Source organism: Oryzias latipes, chromosome 20 (genome assembly GCF_053564925.1).
Source record: "Oryzias latipes strain Hd-rR chromosome 20, Olatipes_Hd-rR_3.1".
NCBI classification, from domain to species: Eukaryota; Metazoa; Chordata; class Actinopteri; order Beloniformes; family Adrianichthyidae; genus Oryzias; species Oryzias latipes.
The window spans coordinates 3,338,665-3,360,134 of record NC_136256.1 but is presented as its reverse complement, the minus strand read 5'-3'; the positions used below and the strand labels follow the sequence as shown (position 1 = coordinate 3,360,134).

The window sequence follows — 21,470 nt, the reverse complement described above, 5'->3', positions numbered from 1 at the left end:
ACTCCTGTCTTACCGTTTAAATCCACAAGATGACACTAAAGTCTTTTCAGTTGTTTTTGTCTTGATTCAGGTCCTTTATGTGCTTTTTTACCATAAATCATAAAGCCTAGGTTTATTTATCATGTATTATTTATGTCAAAACACTTCTAAGTGGTAGAAACACAGTAGCAATGCAGACTTTTATTTTAATGTGTCATTTCTCCTTTAATGTTTCCAGTTTCTTGCTCTCTGTAAATCCTCTCATCCTTTAAATTTAGATTCACTCTCACTGTTTTACCAAGAACATTAAATATGAGATTATTTATATTCTCTTGTTTATGAAAATAAAAATTGATTTATTTTGAATAAAAAGTCATCAGATTTTCTGTCTCAACTTCTGTCTCGCCGTTTAAATCCACAAGATGATACCAAAGTCTTTGTCTCCATTGAGGTAGTTTATGTGCTTTTTAGGTATTAGATTCTAAAAAGAATCTAAAAAATTCTAGAATTTAGATTCACTCTCACTGTTCAAACAGGAAGTCTGATGTGGAAAAACAAAGTCAGGAAAGGCTTCAGCTTCCAGAAGCTAAGCATCTCAAATGTAGACATCATCTCTCAGCTTTACATGCACATATCACAGCTCAGCTGCAGAACGCTGTTGTTTCAGAAACAGAAAACGTGTGCAGAGAAAAATGCTGTCAAATATCAAATGATGCCGTTTTATTGCATTATGCAGCCAAAGTGGCTAAACCACAAAAACACATTACAAGCACAGGAAAGTTAAAAAAGGAAGAAAGCTTGTGAAACGACTACATAGGAAGAACTTTAAAGGTGTTATTTCCTGAGATATGATGACTGAAGTGTGCCATGCAGGACAGTCGAGAAGCCGACTGACTTCAAGGCTTGTTTGTCATTCCAGCCATCACTGCAAAAAAGAAGAGAATGGAAGAGTGAGAAGGTGTCTAACAGTGGAGTGAGAATGGGATGCAGTCTCAGTGAAACCTACAGTTTTTGACCCACTGTTCGTCTGGATGGGCACAAAGGGTCTGTCCGTCTCTCGTTTTGAATCTAAAACATCAGAAAGCAGACTATGAAAAGCAGAGCTTAAAGTCTGTTTCCTTCACATGTTTCCAGTAAACTCACTTGATGGCATTCACACACTTATTTTTGGCGTGTTGGACTTTATACGTGTTGCCAGTGACCTCCGCTGACAAGTCTCTGCGGATCGCTGTTTCGCAGCAGTTCCAATGCTTTCCGTGCGGGAATTTAACTGAAAGAAATGATGTTGCAGTAAAGAACAAAGGAAAGGCTGTTAAACACTAATGCCTAATCATTTTAGTTTCAGTCAATGTTTGCCTTTGAAGCAAAAAAGGAGATAACTTTTGGCCTTTTTACATAATTTTACATAAATAACCTATATGTTACACATTCTAAACTACTTTTGACATGGTCCTGTCTGGATAGATCATTGGAATTACATTTCAACGTATAAATAACTGAATTTGAGTGTAAAGAAAACTACATCTTCAAAATGGTCTGCTAAACATGAATGTGCTGTCAGTCTTTCTCACAGGAACTGCAGCAGAGGAACTTCTAGCAGCAGTTTAAAACTTGAGAAGAAAGCATGAAAGAGCGGTTACCTGCATGGGAGTGGATGCTCAGACACACCGAGAGCACGAGGAGCATCACGCACAGGGTCTTTGGGGTCATTGTGAGCTGCTTCAGAGGTCTGACCGGCAGATTCCCACAGGGTCTTTATGGCTTTGACTGAGAGCAGCTCAGATGACGTGAGCACAGTCTGACCTCATAACACCTCCACCCACTTCGCTGAGTAATTGTCTGGTGGGTGGATTTTCTACGATCTGCTATGCCATGCCGATGTCGGGGGCCCTGGCTACCGCTGCTGCTTTGGCGTGGCGACCGGGCACTCTGCCTCGTTTTCCATTCATCCATCTCAGCAGAACGTGAACACTCACCTCACAAATAGTCTGCATGACTGAATGAAAGGCTTTACATGTGTTGGTCTACATGCATAAGTGTGTGCGTGGGAACTGTAGTTGTGTTGTGTACATGTTGACATGTTTGGATGTGAAGATTTTTGGGGTCAACAGGTATGTTGGTAACATTGGAGTGTGTGGACAGGCCCCGCCCCTTTTGACTAACACTTACACCTGACAGTAATGATTAAGTACTTCCAGAAACTTGTTGGTTTTTCATTCGACATAACCCCCCCACTCACGTAATCATCCTTCAAATTCCTTAACCCCCCCTTTCGTTTGTGCCCCCCCAATATAATCAATATAAATAAAGTTTAGCCTAATTTAAAAAGGGGTTTATACAAATATACACCTTTTGTGTCGGATGATCCACAACCCCTGTTGTAACAGAAAAACATGTCCAACACTAGAGGCCTTGTGTTGGATAAGTTAATATACCAACAGACAAAGACAGTTCTATTCACTACCTTATAGTAGTAGAAATACTATTGATATTTCAGAGAATTGAAGCAACTCTTTCAGCCTGGAGGTTGACCTCTAATCAAAGGTCACAGGTGCAGCCCCCACCCTTCCTGCCCATGCGTGGAAGTGTCCTTGGGTAAGATACAACCACATTGCCTCTGGTGGTAACAGGTTGGCCCCAGTGTTTGGCAGCAGAGCCGCCATCAGTGTGTGAATAGGACTGTGACTGTAAAGAAAGTAGTAAAGGGCTGGATACGTCCTCGCCATTTAATATTTATTGAAACAAGACTGCAGCAATGACAACATCCAAAAATCTTTACTGAAAGATACAAAACAAAAAACTGATAAGCAGTAAAAATTGTGATGGACACAAATAACCTTTCAAAGAAACTGTTTCATCCCCACACTGACTCAGATGTCACCAGTTAAAGAAAAAGGAAAAGGGAAAAACATTTTAAAAATTGATTACATAAAACAAACATTCTTCTTTCTCTTTCGGCTTTTCCCATCAGGGGTCGCCACAGCGAATCATCCTTTACTCTATCATGAACATCTTCTACCCTAACGTTAGCCAACTTCATGTCAGGCTTCATCTCTGCTACCTCCATCTCAGCCTCTTGTCTCTGTCTCACTGCTACCGTCTCTAACCCATAGAGCAGAGCTGGTCTCACCACTGTCTTGTACACCTTTCCTTTGAGTCTTGCTGGCACTCTTCTGTCACACAACACTCCTGACACTTTCCTCCAACCGCTCCAACCTGCCTGCACTCGCCTCTTCACCTCTTTTCCACAATCCCCATCACACTGAACTGTTGACCCCAAGTACTTAAACTCCTGCACCTTCTTCACCTCAGTCCCCTGTAACCTAACGCTTCTACCTTGATCCCTCTCGTTCAGACACATGTATTCTGTCTTACTACGACCTTCATGCCTCTTCTTTCCAGAGCAAACCTCCACCTCTCTAGCTGTTCCTCCACCTGCTCTCTACTCTCACTGCAAATTACGATGTCATCCGCAAACATCATTGTCCAGGGAGATTCCTGTCTTACCTCGTCTGTCAGCCTGTCCATCAGCATAGCAAACAAAAAAGGACTCAAAGCTGATCCTTGGTGTAGTCCCACCTCCACCTTGAACTCCTCTGTCTGACCTACAGCACATCTCACCACCGTCATACTTCTCTCATACATGTCCTGAACTACTCTGACATACTTCTCTGCCACTCCAGACGACCTCATACAGTACCACAGCTCCTCCCTCGGCACCCTGTCATACGCCTTCTCTAAATCTACGAACACACAATGCAGCTCCTTCTGACCATCTCTGTACTTTTCCATCAACATTCTCAAAACAAAAATGGCATCAGTGGTGCTCTTACGGGGCATGAAACCATACTGCTGCTCACAAATCTCCACCTTCTTCCTAAGCCTGGCTTCCACTACTCTTTCCCACAGCTTCATTGTGTGGCTCATCAACTTCATTCCTCTATAGTTGCTGTAGTTCTGCGTGTCACCCTTGTTTTTAAAGATCGGGACCAGAACGCTTCTCCTCCATTCCTCAGGCATCTTCTCACTCTCTAAAATCCTATTGAACAACCTCGTTAGAAATTCCACTGCTGTCTCTCCTAAGCACTTCCATACCTCCACAGGTACGTCATCAGGACCAACGGCCTTTCCGCTCTTCATCCTTTTCAGAGCCTTCCTAACCTCATCCTTTCCAATCTCTGCTACTTCCTGCTCCACAACAACCACATCTTCCTCCCTTCTTTCCCTGTCATTTTCCTCGTTCATCAGCTCCTCAAAATACTCCTTCCATCTTTTCTGTACACTCTCTTGGGTTGTTAGCACCTTTCCATCTCTGTCCTTTATCACCCTTACCTGTTGCACGTCCTTCCCATCTCTGTCTCTCTGTCTGGCTAGCCTGTACAAGTCCTTCTCTCCTTCCTTTGTGTCTAACCTGTCATATAGCTCATCGTAAGCTTTCTGTTTGGCCTTTGCCACCTCTCTCTTCACTCTACGCTGCGCTTCCTTGTACTCCTGTCTACCTTCCTCAGTCCTTTCTACATCCCACTTCTTTTTAGCCAACCTCTTCCTCTGGACGCATTCCTGTACTTCCTCATTCCACCACCAAGTCTCTTTACCGTCTTTCCTCTTTCCAGATGACACACCTAGCACCTTCCTACCTGTTTCCCTGATAATCTCTGCTGTAGTTTCCCAGTCCTCTGGAAGCTCATCCTGACCACCCAGGACCTGCCTCAACTTCTGCCTAAATTCCTCACAAGTTTCTTCATTCTGTAGCTTCCACCACTTGGTCTTCTTTCTGTTTTCCCTCTCTTCTTCTTCCTGACCTCCAGAGTCATTTTACACACCACCATGCGGTGCTGTCTGGCTACACTCTCTCCTACCACCACCTTGCAGTCATTAACCTCTCTCAAATGACCTCGTCTACATAGGATGTAGTCCACCTGAGTACTCCTACCTCCACTTCTGTATGTCACTCTATGTTCCTCTCTCTTCTGGAAGTAAGTGTTGACTACAGCCATTTCCATCCTCTTCGCAAAGTCCACCACCATCTGTCCCTCCAGATTCCTTTCCTTCACACCAAACCTGCCCATCACCTCCTCATCACCTCTGTTGCCTTCACCAACATGCCCATTAAAGTCTGCTCCAATAACAACTCTCTCTCCTCTGGGGATACTCTCTATGACCTCATCCAACTCACTCCAGAATCTCTCCTTCACTTCTAACTCACAGCCAACCTGTGGCGCATACCCACTGACTACATTCACCATCACCCCTTCAATTTCTAACTTTAGGCTCATCATCCTGTCTGAGACTCTTTTCACCTCTAGAACACTGTTTACAAACTCCCTCTTCAGAATCACTCCTACCCCGTTTCTCTTCCTATCAACACCATGATAGAACAGTTTGTATCCTCCTCCAATACTACGTGCCTTGCTGCCCTTCCACCTTGTCTCCTGCACACACAGTACATCTACCTTCCTTCTCTCCATCATGTCTGCCAGCTCTCTGCCTTTCCCTGTCATTGTGCCAACGTTAAGAGTCCCTATTCTCAAACCTATGTTCCTGCCTTTTCCCTTCTCTCTCTGGCAACGGACCCTTCTGCCTCCCCTCTTTCTTCCACCAACAGTAGTCAAATTTCCACCGACACCCTGTAGGTTAACAGCATCGGTGGCGGTCGTTGTTAACCCGGGCCTCGACCGATCCGGTATGTCTAAAGTGTTGTGGATGATTCGCATGGTTATTTTGGCAATTTTTACGCCGGATGCCCTTCCTGACGCAACCCTCTCTATTTATCCGGGCTTGGGACCGGCACAGAAGTTACTGGCTTGCAACCCCTGTGGCTAGATTTAGATAAAACAAACATTACACCTTCATAAATGAATACAAGAAAGCAGCATTGACTGTATAAGAGAACTGGACTGAGTGATGTGACGTCACCCATGAAGACTGGTTTACTTCCTGAGCTTAGTGGAAGTTCACACCCCTTCCACAGAAAGCAGAACAGGGAAATTGGTTTTAACTATGACTCCTCATTTATCCAGGAAAACCAAAGTTCAAACAATTCTGAAGATGACTTTAATATTTTGATTTTCATTCAGAATTACAGAGACGGGTGAAAACAAGGTACATATACTCTATTAATAAAGTACTTTTTGACTCTTTGTAAAACTATAAAATACATTTGACTTCTATTTGAGTTATTTTATGTAAAAAACAGAGCTATTATTTCTTACATTTATCTGGATTTAGTTTCTTGCTGTGGTTAAATTATTTGTGCCATTTAGTCAATGGATGCACAACAATGTCAGCTAGAAGGTTTCTGCTGGTGAGTCTGATGATTCAGTGAAGCATCGACTGATGAGAGCTTCAGCATTAGAAGGATTTGGAGGCTGTTTGAATCTCAGAGCTGGAGGACAGACCAGGTTGGCTGACCTCTGCCCTCACTGGAAGATGATGATGATGATGATGAGGATGATGATGAGGATGATGATGATGATGAAGATGATGATGATGATGATGATGATGAAGATGATGATGATGATGATGATGGTGATGATGAAGATGATGATGATGATGATGATGATGATGATGATGAGGATGATGATGATGATGAAGATGATGATGATGATGATGATGATGATGAAGATGATGATGATGATGATGATGATGAAGATGATGATGATGATGATGATGATGAGGATGATGATGAAGATGATGATGATGATGATGATGATGATGATGATGATGATGATGATGATGATGATGAGGATGAGGATTTAATTTGTTCAAATCTTGCTCTTTTGCGAAGAAGTATCAGAAAAAATGAAACAGAAAGCAAAAGAAAGTCTCGGTTTTTGAACATTTTTATGAGAGTTTTGATTTACATAACTTAAGAAGTTGAAATAATAAGTCAAAACATGTTCATGGAACAATTTTATAAATAAGTACATTTAGTTAGCGTTACATGTCACATAAAACAGAAATATAATTGCTAAACATTTTTAAATATACCTGGTAATAAATAAAATCCCGCATTTTGTTTTTTTGTTTTCTTACTTTCTAAACGTCAAAATAAATAAATTCAAAAAAACTAAAGTAATGAATTGGTAAAGTTCTAACAGTTTAGCAGCATTAGGAAATAATTTCATCTAAATAGGTTGGTGGCATTTCTTCATCAGCTGGACTTGAAGGAGATGCAGAAGAACTCAGGACGTCCCAAAAGGTTTCATCAACTTGCTCTGTGGGGGCGGAGTCTGAGTCAATTGAAGAGGAAGATGAAAGAAGGATGGATGAAGAGGAAGGGGAGGCTGTGGAGGTCATGATGGAGAGGAGGGAGGCTGAAGAAGATGTCACCTCAGGTGGAGTCACTAATTCAGAAGAAAAAGAGGAGGAAAGAAGGGCAGATGAAGAGGAAGGGGTTGCAGTGGAGGTCAGCGTGGAGAGGAGGGAGGCTGAAGATGATGGAATCAGTGACCGAGTCTTTGCTCTCCTGTAAAATTAAAAGGACAACATGAGATTCACAAAGTAGCTTAAAAACAAAAAGTCTTTTGACTGGACTTGATGTGAGCCTTACAGTTCTTGAATCTTGCGGTAAACCCAAGGAGCCCTGAGTCTGCTGCAGTACAGGCCGGAGTTGGTCAGAAAGCTGCAGGAACACAAACAGCTTCAGCTCACTGCTAACACTTTTACCCACTACAACATGTTTGCTTCATTTGAAACGACATTACAATAGTTCTTACATGACAGCCGTGACACATGGAAGATTTCTCTCTTGGATAATGTATCCCAGAATCGGTTCTTTGATTTCATTGCTGTTGACCGATGTGCAGCAGGAAGCCAGCTTTTCCACTGGAAGTAGAAACAGTCATTTCTTTAAAATTCATGAATCTGTGCCCATGCAAGGACTGTCAGGATTTTAAATAGGACTCATGCTCACCTCCTTGTCCAGACGCAATGAGAGCCATCAGGAGGAGAGCGACCGGTGCTCCTTTCAGCACAGTCTCAGAGTTCACCATCTTTTATTTTCTGAGGAAAAGACAAGACGGGACAAGGAAAGTGGTTTCTGTTGGCCTGTCGTCACGTTTTGTCCGTAGGGGTTTGGTGAACTGCTTATAAGGCCAAAAATGCAGAAGTGAATCTCTGCCTTGTCATCTTCCTCCTTCTGTGCTTCCCGCCTTTAAGCACGAGAATGAGTTAGAAGTTGACTTGAGGGCAATTCCAGGAATTGACCACGCTTTCATCACTTTTTCCTTTTCATTTGGAAGATTGGATTGTGTGATTCCAGCCCTCCTGACTGTGTGGGTGTCAGGAAATCCTCAGTGGGTGGTTATCGAATGGCACCAGTGTTTGGTGCCAATGACCAAGTGGATTAAAAATGTCCTCAAGTGTGAATGTGAATGAATCTCACCCCATGCTATGTGTCCTGAACCCACATCTGCCCCAAAGTGTGATTCTTTTAGTGTCATTGGGAGTTGGGGTCAGTTTTCTACGGTGGCCCTGAAGTTCACATCACATCAACAAATCACTCACCCCAAAAACCTTTTCAAGATCACAATAAGAATTGAAAACGCAAAACAAATATTTAAAAACAAAACAGCATTACAAAATTAAAATGTGGTTATTCTGACAAAATAGGAAAAGAAATGGGAGAAAAAAAGGAGACCTGAGCAAGACAAAAGAAAAACTAGACTGAAAATGTGGGGATTTACAGCTTCAACCTGCTGTTACATCACTGATGGGGAAACAAAGCCCTAAGAAACTTAAAGACAAAGTATGTTTGTCACCAGTAACACTAACTCTAATAACGCCCCAACCCTCTCAGTAAATGTTCATACATTTAAGCATTTGATTCTCTTTTTATCTCTATTTTACTTATTACCTAAAAAAACACACAACCTCCAAACTGAACGTTTGCCTTAACTCTAATACCAGCCAGCAGGCGATGTCATCCTGCTACAGTTGATCCATTGTTGCTGATAAAGGTTGTTTGAGGGGAGAAAATAGATATTTGGAGTTACATTATTTATTTTCATTTTGTATAATCATTTTATTTTGCATTCTAATAGCAATAATAATTATTATAATAATCGAAGTTGTTTTTTTGTGTTGTAATAGTGTTTACATTGTATTCTTTGCAACTGCTTGTTGAGTTAAAAATAATTCACAACGTGGTGGTTTCCTCTGACGAAAACACATGAGGTCATTTCCACATCCCTTCTTTAACTGTTGAAACTCCGTCTGGAAATGTCGTCTTCAGAGGAAATTAACTAAATGGAAACTATAAGTTGAACATTTTTAGCATGCATGCATAGTCAAATAAAAGTCTAAAACTATTCCCAACATCTATGATTAGCCTCCATGGAAGAATTCACATTTCCACTTTTGCAAACTTTCCATGATGATCGTATTTCTTGCACACAGTTTCACACCTATGCAAGAGCAGCAGCTCAGTTCTTTATCCTCAGTCATTTAGTTGTGCAGTTTTTTGTGCGTGTTTGTTATTTGGGGCTTTTGTGTAGTGGAACCAAAAATGTACTCATTTTTATCCAGTTTTTAAGGTCAGTAAAACTCTTTGAAGCATACTTGAGCCTGATCAGGGAAGGGTTACATCTCCCACTAGTCCATCCTTTGAGCTGCTGATTCAGCTTTTATGTGCAGAAACAGAAGGTATTTTTATTGACTGTAATATGGGAGCATAGTTAAGGGTCCTTTGTCCTCAGCTGGGGTTGGGGAGGACAAGGGACTCCCAACGACCCAAAACCATGTAGGCTAAGTTGACAATACCATCCAGTTTCAGGTCTGACTCCTCCCCCACGAGCATATATAAACCAGCTCTGAGACCAGCTCATTCAGAATTGACAAAGCCTTTTGGATAAGACCTAAACCTACTGCCATGATGGAATCAACCTGGATGAATGAGAGTCTAGATAGACATGTAATAAGGGAGGTTAGTCTGGGATATTTAGACATTCGCTCAGCCCACCACAGAGAATTGGGACACTTCTTAGTTTCTGTTGAAACCCACAAGTGCACTCTGTTTTTTTCTTCAAGCATTGCACAAGTGACATATCAGAGGAACAGGATTCAGCTCTGTTCTGTGATCATTTAATCACAACAAGTGATGGTCATTTCAGCAGCTGCTCAACTGTCTGCTTGCTCATCTCTAAAAACAGAAATCAGGTGCAACAAAGAAATGCCGGTCAGGAAAGTGCAGCTACCGCAACAGGAAACTGCATCTAAAAAAGAGAAATGGATCTTCCCACCGTGCAGAAAGAAAACCACACAGTCCCTGTAAAGTTATTTACAGATTTATTTAAAACTGGAAGTCTGGATGGGCTTCTGGTGATGGGAAACGTCCAACAGGCGGCTCTAGACAGACAGAAGAAGCAGGTCAATAGCAGACAGGTTCAGATAATGTTTGTTCTTAAAGTTTTGTTCTTAAATGATGTTCTTAAAGGAACTATTGTGTAAAGAGGAGTTTAGATTTGCATGTCTCACAGCTTTGTGTCAATTAGTCACAAACTGTGGCAGAAAATCAGAAACCAGCTTCTACTCCAGAGCTAAAACCTTTAGAATGCATCTTTCTCTCTGACTTTAGAAGATCTTGGTACCAACCCAAACGTTCCCCTCTAAGCGGTTACAGGTTTGGTTGTACGATATGAAGAACGTTTGATCTTCCATTCATCAGCCAGATTAGCACCAGCCCATCTGATCTTCTTTGCCTTTCAGCGTCTCCCACAGTAAGTCATTTTTCTTTGTGATTCATGTTTTTGATGTGGTACTGGTTTTATGTGGGTGAGATTTCCTTCCTGACGGAACCATCTGCATTTACCTGGACCGCATACCGGCACATGAAAGCCCTAGTTTCATGCATCCTCGTGGAGGCATTAGACCAAATCTTTTTGCTGACATTTTGATTATTTTATTTGGTCACGCAGTAATCCATCCATCTTCTTAACCCGCTGTAGCCCTGTCAGGGTCACGGGGCTGCCAGAACCTAACTGGGCCACTAGCCGTGTTTACATGGGCAAAAGTAATCGGAATGAACGCCTGATCGGAAAGAAAATGCGTCATTTAAACGCGCCGTTCGGAATACTCTGCCCCGGTCAGACTCGTTCGGATCAGAATTTCTTTCTGATCAAGATAGGTGGGTTATACCGATCGTTTATCCTATCGTGGAGCATGTAAACCGTCATTCCGATCGTGTGTCACTACTGCTCTGGTTTACGTCACGCATAGACGGTGTTTCGCTGTCAGAAAGCTTTGGAGCTCATACGGGACCGACCAGCGGTGAAAAGCGCCGCTCCGCTCTCTTTCACCCCTCACGAGGGAGATGCGAAGGAGCGCTTCGTGCCCCCCGACGCTCACTCGGTCCACTGGCACCCGAGTGAGCAGAGGAGCCGGATTAATAGTTTTGTGTCTGAAGGGGGAGGATGCTTGTTACGTGTGCGTTTTGTTGTTTTATGTGTGGGAGAATTCAGACTGCGAGCCGTCCCGCCGCTCTGGGTTAACGGCTGCAGGACTCAGGAGGAACCGTGTTCGAACAGAGTGGCTTTGTGTGTGAACTTTTCAGAGCAGAAATAAATGTCACTCAGTCGTTAGAAACGGTTCAAACATTCACGTGGATTTGTGTTTCCAGTTGTTTCCCGACAAAATAAAGGCTGATGTTATTCACACATTTACGTGCAGCCAGAATGCAGATTGCTTCGTTTCTCGCACGGTCCTGGATTTTGTGTCCATCAGGGCTAATGATGGTAGCCCGTGTTAGCCTGCCCTAACCCTTCTTCCAGCTTAATTCTTCCACAAAACAGCACTGACCACACGGATTAAATATAACGATGAGCGAACAGGCGCTTCATAATATTCATAACATTAATAAAAGCACGTTTGGAAGATCGTCTCATATTACGGAGCTGCTGCACATGCTGTCTGTCTGTGGCAGCTGTTTGTTTACAACGGGACCTAGTTCCTCATCCGGGTGATTTTACACTACTGTGCATGCCCAAATCATTCATTCCGACCCAAAGTGTGAGCCATGGGAACGTTTGTTCTAATCGGAAAAGGTTTTCTGTGCCCATGTGCACGGGTGAATTTTAACCCGACCATTGGGCAAAGGGGGGTACACCCTGAACAAGTTGCCAGTCTGTTGCAGTGCCACCCCTAGGGGCAAATGTAGCAACATCAATTAACCTATGAAGCATGTGAGAAACCTGGAACCCTGGAGAAAAGCCACTCATGCACCGGGAGAACACGTAAACTCCACATTGAAGGGTCTTCTCACTGTGAGGTGGGAACCCCTGCACCACTGTGCAGCCCTCATACAGGACTCATCTTGAGAAATTCAACAGTCTCCTTTGAGGCACATAGAGTTGAGTTCATCAAAAATACATCTCATTCATGTTTTTTTCTCTCAAGAACGAGCAGTGACCTGAATCAGGAACCTCTTTCTAACTACACTAACATTGATGGGGTTCTGGGATTTGCACAGGCAGCATGTCTGATTCATGAAAAGAAAGTGAAACACAGACAGAAATGGTTGAGAAAGTCCAACAGTACAGCCTTTGATCTGAGTTAAGCTGGAGCAGCAGAATTAAAATAAACCAAACTTCCCTGTTTACTCTGATGCAACATGAAGTGAAGTTCTTTTTTTACAAAAACCTTTAGAGGAAGTAGGCAAAACGGAAAGTATTTGGTTTGAATGTTTTTACACGGGGATGCATGGTGGTGTGGTGATCAGCACTCACACTGAGAAATCCCAGTTTGGACCGTTCTGTTGGAATTTGCATGTTCTCCTCCTGCATGTGTGGGAACAATGTTTCTTTCATCAGAAATACATTAAAAATCATGCAAATGGATGAGCACATGTAGGGGAATGGGGTGGGTGAAATAAAAAAAAGAATTCACCCAAAGATGCTATTGTCCCAAGAATAACCCTTACAACAGTAAAGTTGTTCTGTCCTTTGATGAAAGAGTTTTTCCACATTTGTTGAAAAGGTTCTTTTCTCCAGCAAGACACAGGACCCCCATCTTTCTGACCGACATCACTTATCACCCCCTGCATTATAAAGCACTAGAGTTGATAAAAACAACAACGTTTGTGAGGTTAAATAGTTTCTTACGACTTGAATGGTAGAGTGTCTGCCCTGAGACCTGAAGGTTGTGAGTTTAAATCCATGCAGTGACTAAGATCTCATGATTATGGTTGACCCCCTTGACATCTATTGATGCAAATATGCATCAAACCCCTTCTGCTCCAAGATTACCTTCATTTAACGTTCATTTTCTTGAGATTATGTCGTGTAAAGAGGTCATTTAATTATTCAGAAATTCAATTTTGGATTATTTGCCAATCTTAATAGTTACCAGAAAAGATTTACATTATGTTGTGATTGCAATTATGATCTGACCTTTTGTAAGCTGGGGTGTACGGTAAAAGCTGACTAAATTTATTACAGCAGGTCTGCAAATCCCAAAACAGTTTTGCCTTGCACTTAAAATTTGATTGAGAAAAACTAGTTCCACATATTTCTGTGTTTAATTTTAGAGAGGATATTTAATTGATGTCAGATTGAGAAAACAGAAACACCCCAGATTGGTTTTAAAGCAAAAGTTTCTACAGATGCTGCTGGATTTCACATGGCCCAATGCTGCATACAAACCAGGCATGTGATGTGCATTCAAGAACATACGTTGTAAACACTGGACTGTCGGAACCTGATACCAGCATATATACTCATGGTTGTAGGAGGCTTGGCCCGAAATGTCAAAGCTGTGCAAATCTTATGAATCTCATGAAGCTCCAGGCTTTTTCTTTCACAGCTCTATTCCAATATACCTATAAAAGACTTGGTATCTTAAAATCTAAAAACCACAACTAATAATTTCTCCTCTAACATACATTTTCAAAGAGTTGGGCCCTCCGTGAATAAAGAAGAACAGACATTTTATAAGCTGTCAAAGTTCAACTGGTTTCACTTTCAACCGTGTTAAATGTTGAGTACGTAAAACCCGATTAAGGGTTTAAAAATTTGCATAGTGCCGCGTTTACGCAGGATTTTTGAACGTGAAAGCCCGAAATGGGCATTTACGAGTGTTTACATAGACTTTTCATTTTAAATGACCACTTGAATGGACATTGCCGAGGGCGGTGTGAACGTAGCTTGAGACAAACAACCAGCTTTGACTCAGAAGGTATGGGGAGTTTTTCACCAGAGCAGGGGAGCAGCAGCTGCTGGCGTAGACGACCACCCTGTCTCACCTCGTTGTAGTCGTTCTTGTTGCGTCTGTGTCTGATGATGTAGTTTGCTCCATCCAACGCTGGCTTGATCTCTGCATACAACTGATCCGTCACACCTCCATCTTCCTGAGGTTTCACCACTGCAGCCCACACACAAAAACACAACATGAACACACACTGCCTCCTAAACATGTCGGTGCTTTTTGATGTGTTTGTCATGATCACGCGGAATTTCAGATAGACCCAGTCGCTGGAACCCGGAAGGATACTCGGAAACGAGTGGTAAGTGCAAGAGGATTTAATTCTCTGAAGGAGAGTCTGTAACAGAGTTCTTGATGTGGCGTGACAGCTGACTGGAGGGTTGAGGCAGATGGAGCTTGAGCTTGAGGATTTAGCTGGATCTGTAATGAGGATGAAGAGTGAGGCTGGTGAACTGTGACCCGATGGAACACTCGTGACGAAGATTCCTGAGAGTGGAACGGAGAGGCACAATTAGCGAGGCAAAACCAAGGTGAGACACAAGACATGAGAGAGCCAGACTAAGCACCGTGAGAGGAACAACGAACTGGCGTTGAAGAAAGGTCCTGGATCTCCTTAAGAAGGCAGGGAAGATGACGAGGTAAGGCAGAGCAGGAAGGGGGACGAGGCAGGTTTCTGACAGAGGCACCATGTCAGTGTTCTCATATCAGCAGATGAATCAAAAAGTAAATATGCATTAAACCTATTTTATTGGAAGGAAACTTTTTCTCTGGGAACTCAATCCTTTAAAGTTTTTACAGCCTTCAAGGTTTTTGAAACTGAGAATCCCCAACTCAGTGGCCTTGTGGTAGAGAGTCCGTCCTGAGACTGGAAGGTCATGAGCCCAAATCCTTAGTTAAGTCATATATAAAAACCACAAATTGGACCAAATGCCTCCCTGACTGACACTCAGCATTGAGGGGTTGGATTGGGGGGTTAAACAAACAAAGGGGTCCTGAATGTGACCCAGGGAATGGGTCAAATATGGAGAACAGATTCCACAAACCTAGGTGTGTGACAGCTAATGGAACTTTCACTTTAACATCTTAATGCCTATCAAATGTTGTTTTTTTTGCTTGACTTTTCATCAGTTTGTCGTATGTATGAAAATTATTTTATTTTTTGCAGGAGATTTGACATAAAAATATGAGCTGAGCATTTCCTTTTGGCTCTCTTCCCTGTTATGTAACACAATGCTGCACCAGTTTAGAGAGATGTAATTCCCACATATTTACAAATTTAGTGGCAGCTTCGCGCTGAATTTGCTGTTTGCTTTATTAAGATCCAGGAATCCAGGTTTGAGCAGGCCAGGTCCAGCGGTTTTTGAACAGGACCCGGTTTTAGGTGATCTTAATGCGAACAATGCAGTGGAATGTTCCTTTAGTCCCCTCGCGATTCAGAAGCTGTGAATCGTAAGCCAACTTCTTCAGCGTCGTCTGACCGCACGGATTTAAAAACATATGATCGAGCAGAGCAGGCCCTTAAATATAATCATAACTGTAATAAAAGCACATTATGAAGATAGTCTCCTGCAGCTTCGCGCTGAGTGTTTTTGGTTCAACCAGCAACGTTTGCCATGGAGAAATCTGCTATCTGTTGATGGGGCTCCAGCTGTCATCAAACAGCAAATTCAGCGCGAAGAAGATGCAAATAAATTTGTAAATATGTGGGAATGACATCAGTCTTTATTTTGTTCTGGACACCACTGGAAACACAAATTCATATGATGGTTTCTCAGATCGCAGCAGCATTTCCTCCTTCAGTGATCATCGGAGCTTCGCGCTCCGCTGTGCGAAGGCAGCTGGCGGTCCGAAGAAAAAAGCTTGTCCGCGGTGCGTCGGGAGGAGGACCGCAGAAGGCGGACATGCAGCTATGTAGTCCTAAGAAGCTGTGGAAACTCATCAGAAGTTCACAACCATCACAAAGCCGTCTTCTCTGCCGCTAACAGAAAGCTCCACTGCTCCTGGTGCGTGTGTCTATGTCTGTCAGCGGCCGGACACACGGAGAAAGCAGTGACGTCATCGCCCCGCCTCCCCTCTGCTAATGCTCACTGAGAAAGAATTTTGCTACAAATTTCCCATGCAGGGTGGATGTTAAAATGAAAATGCAATCCCCTCTTTGCATTTTCGTTTTAATTATGACACAGAATAAGCGGTTTTAAGTATAAAATGAAAAAGCATTTTTGAAGTATTGATTTTTCATTAGAATTTTGAGTCATTTGATGCAGCTACATTTTGAAAATGAAAAAGCATTTCTATTAATCCATTTTAAATATCAAATTAGACATTTCTAAATGAAATTTGCTACACATTTACCAGAGAACTTTTTAAAAATGAAATGTCAAATACCATTTTAATTTTAATTTTAATTAAGTGACAGAAAAAGCTGTGTTTAGGAAGGAAATGAAAAAGCATTTTGAAGTATTGCTTTTTCTTTTTAATTTTGAGTCAAAAAATGCAGCTTCATTTTGAAAATGAAAAAGCATTTCTATTAATCCATTTTAAATGTCAAATTAGACATTTTTAAATGAATTATGCTACACATTTACCAGAGAACGTCTTGAAAATGAAATGTCAAATACAATTTTCATTTTCATTTTAATTAAGTGACAGAATAAGCTGTGTTGAGGAAGGAAATGAAAAAGCATTTTGGTGGTCTGCTTTTTCATTTTATCTTTGAGTCAAAAAATGCAGCTTCATTTTGAAAATGAAAAAGCATTTCTGGTTTTGACTTTGCTTTTTATTTATGCTACAGAATCGCTTCCATAGTGAACGATTTACAGGTCAAGGAAAAGTATCAAAGAACAGAAGTAGTCTCTTTAAAATAAGTATGCAGTATGAAGGTCAGGCTGCATGGTGGGGCAGTGGTTAGCGCTCTTGCTTCACAGCAAGAAGGTCCCTGGTTCAAGGGGGGACCTGAACCAGAACATCAATGGGGGACCTGTCTGTGTGCAGTTTGCATGTTCTCCCTGTATTTAGAATGGCTCCATGTGTCATGGTGCCTCTCTCAGCCCTCCTCCCCCTCCCCTCTCTGCTTGGCCACTGATTCATCCCAGCTGCGTCCACTCAACTCATCACCCTGCCAGACCTTAAGGAGCTAGAGATCTTAAGGAGATTTTAAGGAGCTCCAGCACCAGTATTAATCGCCAGTTCGTTGCCCCTGATGGTGCTAGTCTGATCTTCTCACAGTTTCATGCTATGTACCTCTTGCCATTGCCTTACGTACGTTTATCCTGTCTCCAGGACTTTGATGCCAACGAGTGGACGCCCAAATCTGGACTACCCAAGCAGAAGCTCATCCGATGCTACCTACCTCTTCACCGAGCTTCGCCCAAACTCCACGCCTCAGCTCGAGCCATTGCCGAACCTCCAGCCATGTCAAGAGATCTAAGCAAGCCTACCAGCTGGTCCGCGTCAAGGAGGGGGATGAGTGGAAGACGGCATTCAATACGCCTTTGGGGCATTATGAATATCTGGTGATGCACTTCGGGCCTACCAATGCCCCTGCCGTCTTCCAGAGACTGGAGAATAATGTCCTCAGAGACTTTTTGAATCGCTACATTTTTGTATATTTAGATGACATCCTCATCTATTCCAGTAATCAAACTCAGCATGAGCAACATGTGCGCCTTTTCTAGAAATATTCTGCTGAAAACTGACTCTTGAAAACCAACTTTACGTAAAGTTTGAGAAATGCGAATTTCATGTCCACACTGTACAGTTCTTGGGTTACATCATAGAGGCTGGTCGCATTCGACCCGACCCCTCCAAAATAGAGGCTGTGACCAATTGGGAACCCCCAGAAAACTGGAAAAAACTCCAACAATTTTGGGGTTTTGCCAATTTTTACAGGTGGTTTATACGAAATTATAGCAGTATAGCCCCGCTCCTTACTCGCCTCACATCCACCAAACACAGTTTCATGTGGAATCAAGACGCTCAAAATGCCTTCGAACATCTCAAATAACTTTTTGTCACAGCACCCAACACTTCACACTGTAATACTCATCGGCTGCAGCAATGTATCCCACCGAGCTGGATCACCGTGGCAACGCTCCATCCCATTGTGGCTCTGGCTCTGCCGGCTGGGACATGTGCAAGATTCGGGGCAGCCGCTCAAGGAAAAACTGGAGGACCAATTAAAAAACAGAATGAAAGGTTATTCCAAAGACATGGAGTTTAAATTAAAGACTAGAATAATGCTAAATGAACGTAGTTCAGGAAAAAGACTGAGCACTGATTAGAAAAAAAGGCTAAAAGAACTAAAGCTCAAAGAAGATGTCTGTTTTTTCTCTATGAATGAATCTTATTGGCCCTCCTGTTTGCATTACCCTCTTGGTCCATCCAGTCATGACGTGTGTGCTCGGAGTCCTGAAGTGCAGGTTGAGGACGACCACACAGTTCAACACCACCACCGTGACGAGCACCATGATGAACATCAAGTACCTGAAACACACCAGACCTTTAGATAAAGGTTCTTCTCTCCGTTTCTTCTTTCACAGGGTTTTTAAAAAAGGAACTAATGGAAGTATCCTTAACCCTTGTGCTATCCTGGGCACTTTACCTTTGGGATTTGGGTCATCTAGACCCACTAGACAGTGCTCTGAACCTTTTTTCTTCAATGATTTGTGATCTTCACTGGTGTCCATGGATTACATGAAATCTTTCCACCTTTATCCACCTTTGTCATGGTAGGAAAAACACGTCAATGTAAGGGTGGGGTCATCTAAGATAGCACAAGGGTTAAGGGTGTTCTTGCAAAAAGAAAAAGATATATTTGTCATATCCTAGAACCTGACAGATCAGATTGGCTGACATTTCAAACATTTCTGGATTCTTTCATAACTCATGTCAGCTTTTAAGTCACTAAAATAAAGACTTAAAATAGGTCACATCAACATAGTCTCAAACTCATCTGCTCTTCATTTGGTTTCTTAAGATCAAAATATGGATGAAATGAGAATTTTTACATTTTTTTATCTGAAACAGGCGCGTATACTCATAGAGCCCTAGGGGTGTTGAGCACTCATAATAAAAAGTTCTTCTGCTTTTTGTTGTTGGTTTTTTCTTTTTATTAACATAAATACATTTCTGTTAGAGACACAAAAAAACCATCTGGCTAGATATAGTTTTTAATTATTGAAATTGTTGATGACATTTTGAAGAAGATGTAGAAGATGTAGAAGATGTCCATGATAGAGTGAGGTGGAAAAGGATGATTCGCTGTGGCGACCCCTGATGGGAAAAGCCGAAAGAGAAAGAAGAAGTTGATGACATTTTGAAATCATTGTCACATTGTTGGCCTTTCATTGAATTATAATTCAACAGCGCATGAAAACAACTGAGGCGACTGGGATTCCAGCTGGTCAGCTGATGGAACAGTTTGAAACAGAAGTTCCACTGAAGTTTGGAAATATTGCAGAAGACATGCTTGATTTAGCCATCGCTAGACAGCAATGATGAAACACCACAGCAGTTTCTGGATTTCACCACCTTCCTTCAGAAATTAATAAACTGCTTTTTCTTCACCAGACAATTTCATTATCATTTCATCATGACGACGAAAGTTATCAAATTTATAATCCTGTTTGTTTGTTTTTAAATTGAATATTAGTTCCTCAACTGGAGTTGGCCTAATCACTTTTACTCATTCTTTACGTTTTCATTTGTGTCACATAATTTAAAATATTTAAAAAAAATCTGTACTTAGGTCTTTAAATTTCTCCTGTAGTTTTGCGAAGTGTTCACTTTATAATTAGTTACCAGCATTGGTGGAGCTGCTGTAAAGTGGAGAGCTGGTCCTAACACCACTGTTTGACAGCCAGCGTCCATGTTAGATGACTTCCATTAAGTATTGTTTACAGGGTTCCAGTAGGGTCTTAAAAAGTCTTCAAAGCATTGAATTTATTAATTTGGAAATAATACCTTAAAAAGCATGAACTAATCTATTTTTTATATCTGAGCCTTAAAAGTTGTGGTGTTTAAAACGTCTCTAACACATTTCTTGTCAAAAATGTAACTTTTCAACCATGATTAGTTTGTAAATAAAGAGAGCCAGAAAAATCGGCTTGCACCAATAAACTAGATGCCCACTGTGGGTTTAAATAAAAAAGAAGAAAAAGAAGGCCACAAAAACGAGGTAAGAAGCTACAGTTTTGACCAGAGGTGCTCATAGTGTAGATTGTGATCAAACGGTCGATGGCAAAGGATGCTTTGCCAGAACAGCAAAAATAAGAGCGTTTGAGGCCCGGGTGCCTCCTTGATTGGATGCGAGACTGAGACAACTGAACCAACCATCCTGCAACAGCGCCTGCCGCCTGGTCAGCGGTTCCTGAGGGGTCCAAGCCGCCTCAGGCAGCAGTGTTGTCCAGAAGCCTGCGCATTTTGAGCCCTGCCCATGGAGCAGGGGGCTGCGTAGGGTGCGCTTTGTCGCCGCGCCACTCCCCCACCAGAACAGCCACCCATTAGAAAGCCTGAGCAGGCGGCAGGGACTTCACATCACCCGCCTTTCTGTATGCTCTAGCTCCTGTGAATACTTGGTTGATCATGCTAATTCTTGTCTCAAAGATTATCCAAAAAAAAAAAAAAACTATCACCAAATGTGGAGTTTTTCATCCTTGCTGAAGATGAGGGAATGGACCAAGACTCCTAACCGACTTTCCCAAGGTCAGTCACTCAAAAATAACCCAGAATAGAATATACAAACATCTTTTTGTGATGGATACAATGGAGAGCAGAGGATGCAGTGCTGGAGGACAGACCCTCATGGGAGGACAAACCCCTGCATGGGATGTACCACCGGACCATTAATGAAGTGAATGTCTTTTCTAGAAATATTCTGCTGAAAACTGACTCTAGGAGACTGTCTTCCCTGTTACCTCAGCCCCTTTAAGATTGAATCAGTCATCAGCCTCTGCTGTGCGTCTGAGACCACCGTCAACCCTTCCCGTTCACCCTACCTTCTATATGTCCCAGTTGAAGATGGTCCGTGACAGTGTTTTGATTTGGAAAAACCTATTTTAGGAGTGCCCAGCCCGTTCCTGTTCCAGTGGTGGTCCTGGATGCTCCCCAGCACGTACGTGCCGGACGCACCCCAACCCGCTCCTGCTTCCAGGGGGGTGCCGGAGCTCGACGACTGGCCCGACCCGCCGGAGCTCGCCTTCACCGCCTACTATTAACCTTTGCAAAGTTTTATGACAGCAGTGTGAAGAAGCTGTTTTTGGATCTGTAGCAGTGCAAACATTTTTTCAACATCAATT

General features: G+C 42.4%; 2 protein-coding genes across 2 annotated transcripts; both read right to left on the bottom strand.

Moving 5' to 3' along the window:
* Positions 1-684: 684 nt before the first annotated feature.
* Positions 685-1,773, bottom strand: LOC105357492 (regakine-1). The gene is made up of 4 exons (XM_011492560.3): positions 1,620-1,773; positions 1,123-1,249; positions 986-1,047; positions 685-904 (listed from the first exon to the last, which is right to left on the bottom strand). Exons 1-4 carry the CDS (start codon positions 1,687-1,689, stop codon positions 876-878), a joined length of 288 nt encoding a protein of 95 aa, XP_011490862.1. The 5' UTR covers positions 1,690-1,773; the 3' UTR covers positions 685-875.
* A 5,032-nt stretch (positions 1,774-6,805) lies between these two features.
* Positions 6,806-14,348, bottom strand: LOC105357410 (uncharacterized). Its single transcript, XM_011492327.4, has 5 exons — positions 14,216-14,348; positions 7,895-7,983; positions 7,698-7,806; positions 7,532-7,603; positions 6,806-7,447 (listed from the first exon to the last, which is right to left on the bottom strand). The coding sequence occupies exons 2-5, from the start codon at positions 7,971-7,973 to the stop codon at positions 7,090-7,092; spliced, it is 618 nt and encodes a 205-aa protein (XP_011490629.2). The 5' UTR covers positions 7,974-7,983; positions 14,216-14,348; the 3' UTR covers positions 6,806-7,089.
* Positions 14,349-21,470: the final 7,122 nt, after the last annotated feature.

Excerpts from the sequence above, each read along its gene's own strand:
- LOC105357492 (XM_011492560.3), bottom strand. The coding sequence starts at position 1,689 with ATGACCCCAAAGACCCTGTGCGTGATGCTCCTCGTGCTCTCGGTGTGT. Across the intron at positions 1,048-1,122 it reads AAGTGTGTGAATGCCATCAA|ATTCAAAACGAGAGACGGAC; the intron begins GTGAGTTTACTG and ends CTGATGTTTTAG. Across the intron at positions 905-985 it reads CGAACAGTGGGTCAAAAACT|TGATGGCTGGAATGACAAAC; the intron begins GTAGGTTTCACT and ends TCTTTTTTGCAG.
- LOC105357410 (XM_011492327.4), bottom strand. The coding sequence starts at position 7,973 with ATGGTGAACTCTGAGACTGTGCTGAAAGGAGCACCGGTCGCTCTCCTC. Across the intron at positions 7,604-7,697 it reads CCATGTGTCACGGCTGTCAT|CTTTCTGACCAACTCCGGCC; the intron begins GTAAGAACTATT and ends GTGTTCCTGCAG. Across the intron at positions 7,448-7,531 it reads TACCGCAAGATTCAAGAACT|GAGAGCAAAGACTCGGTCAC; the intron begins GTAAGGCTCACA and ends TTAATTTTACAG.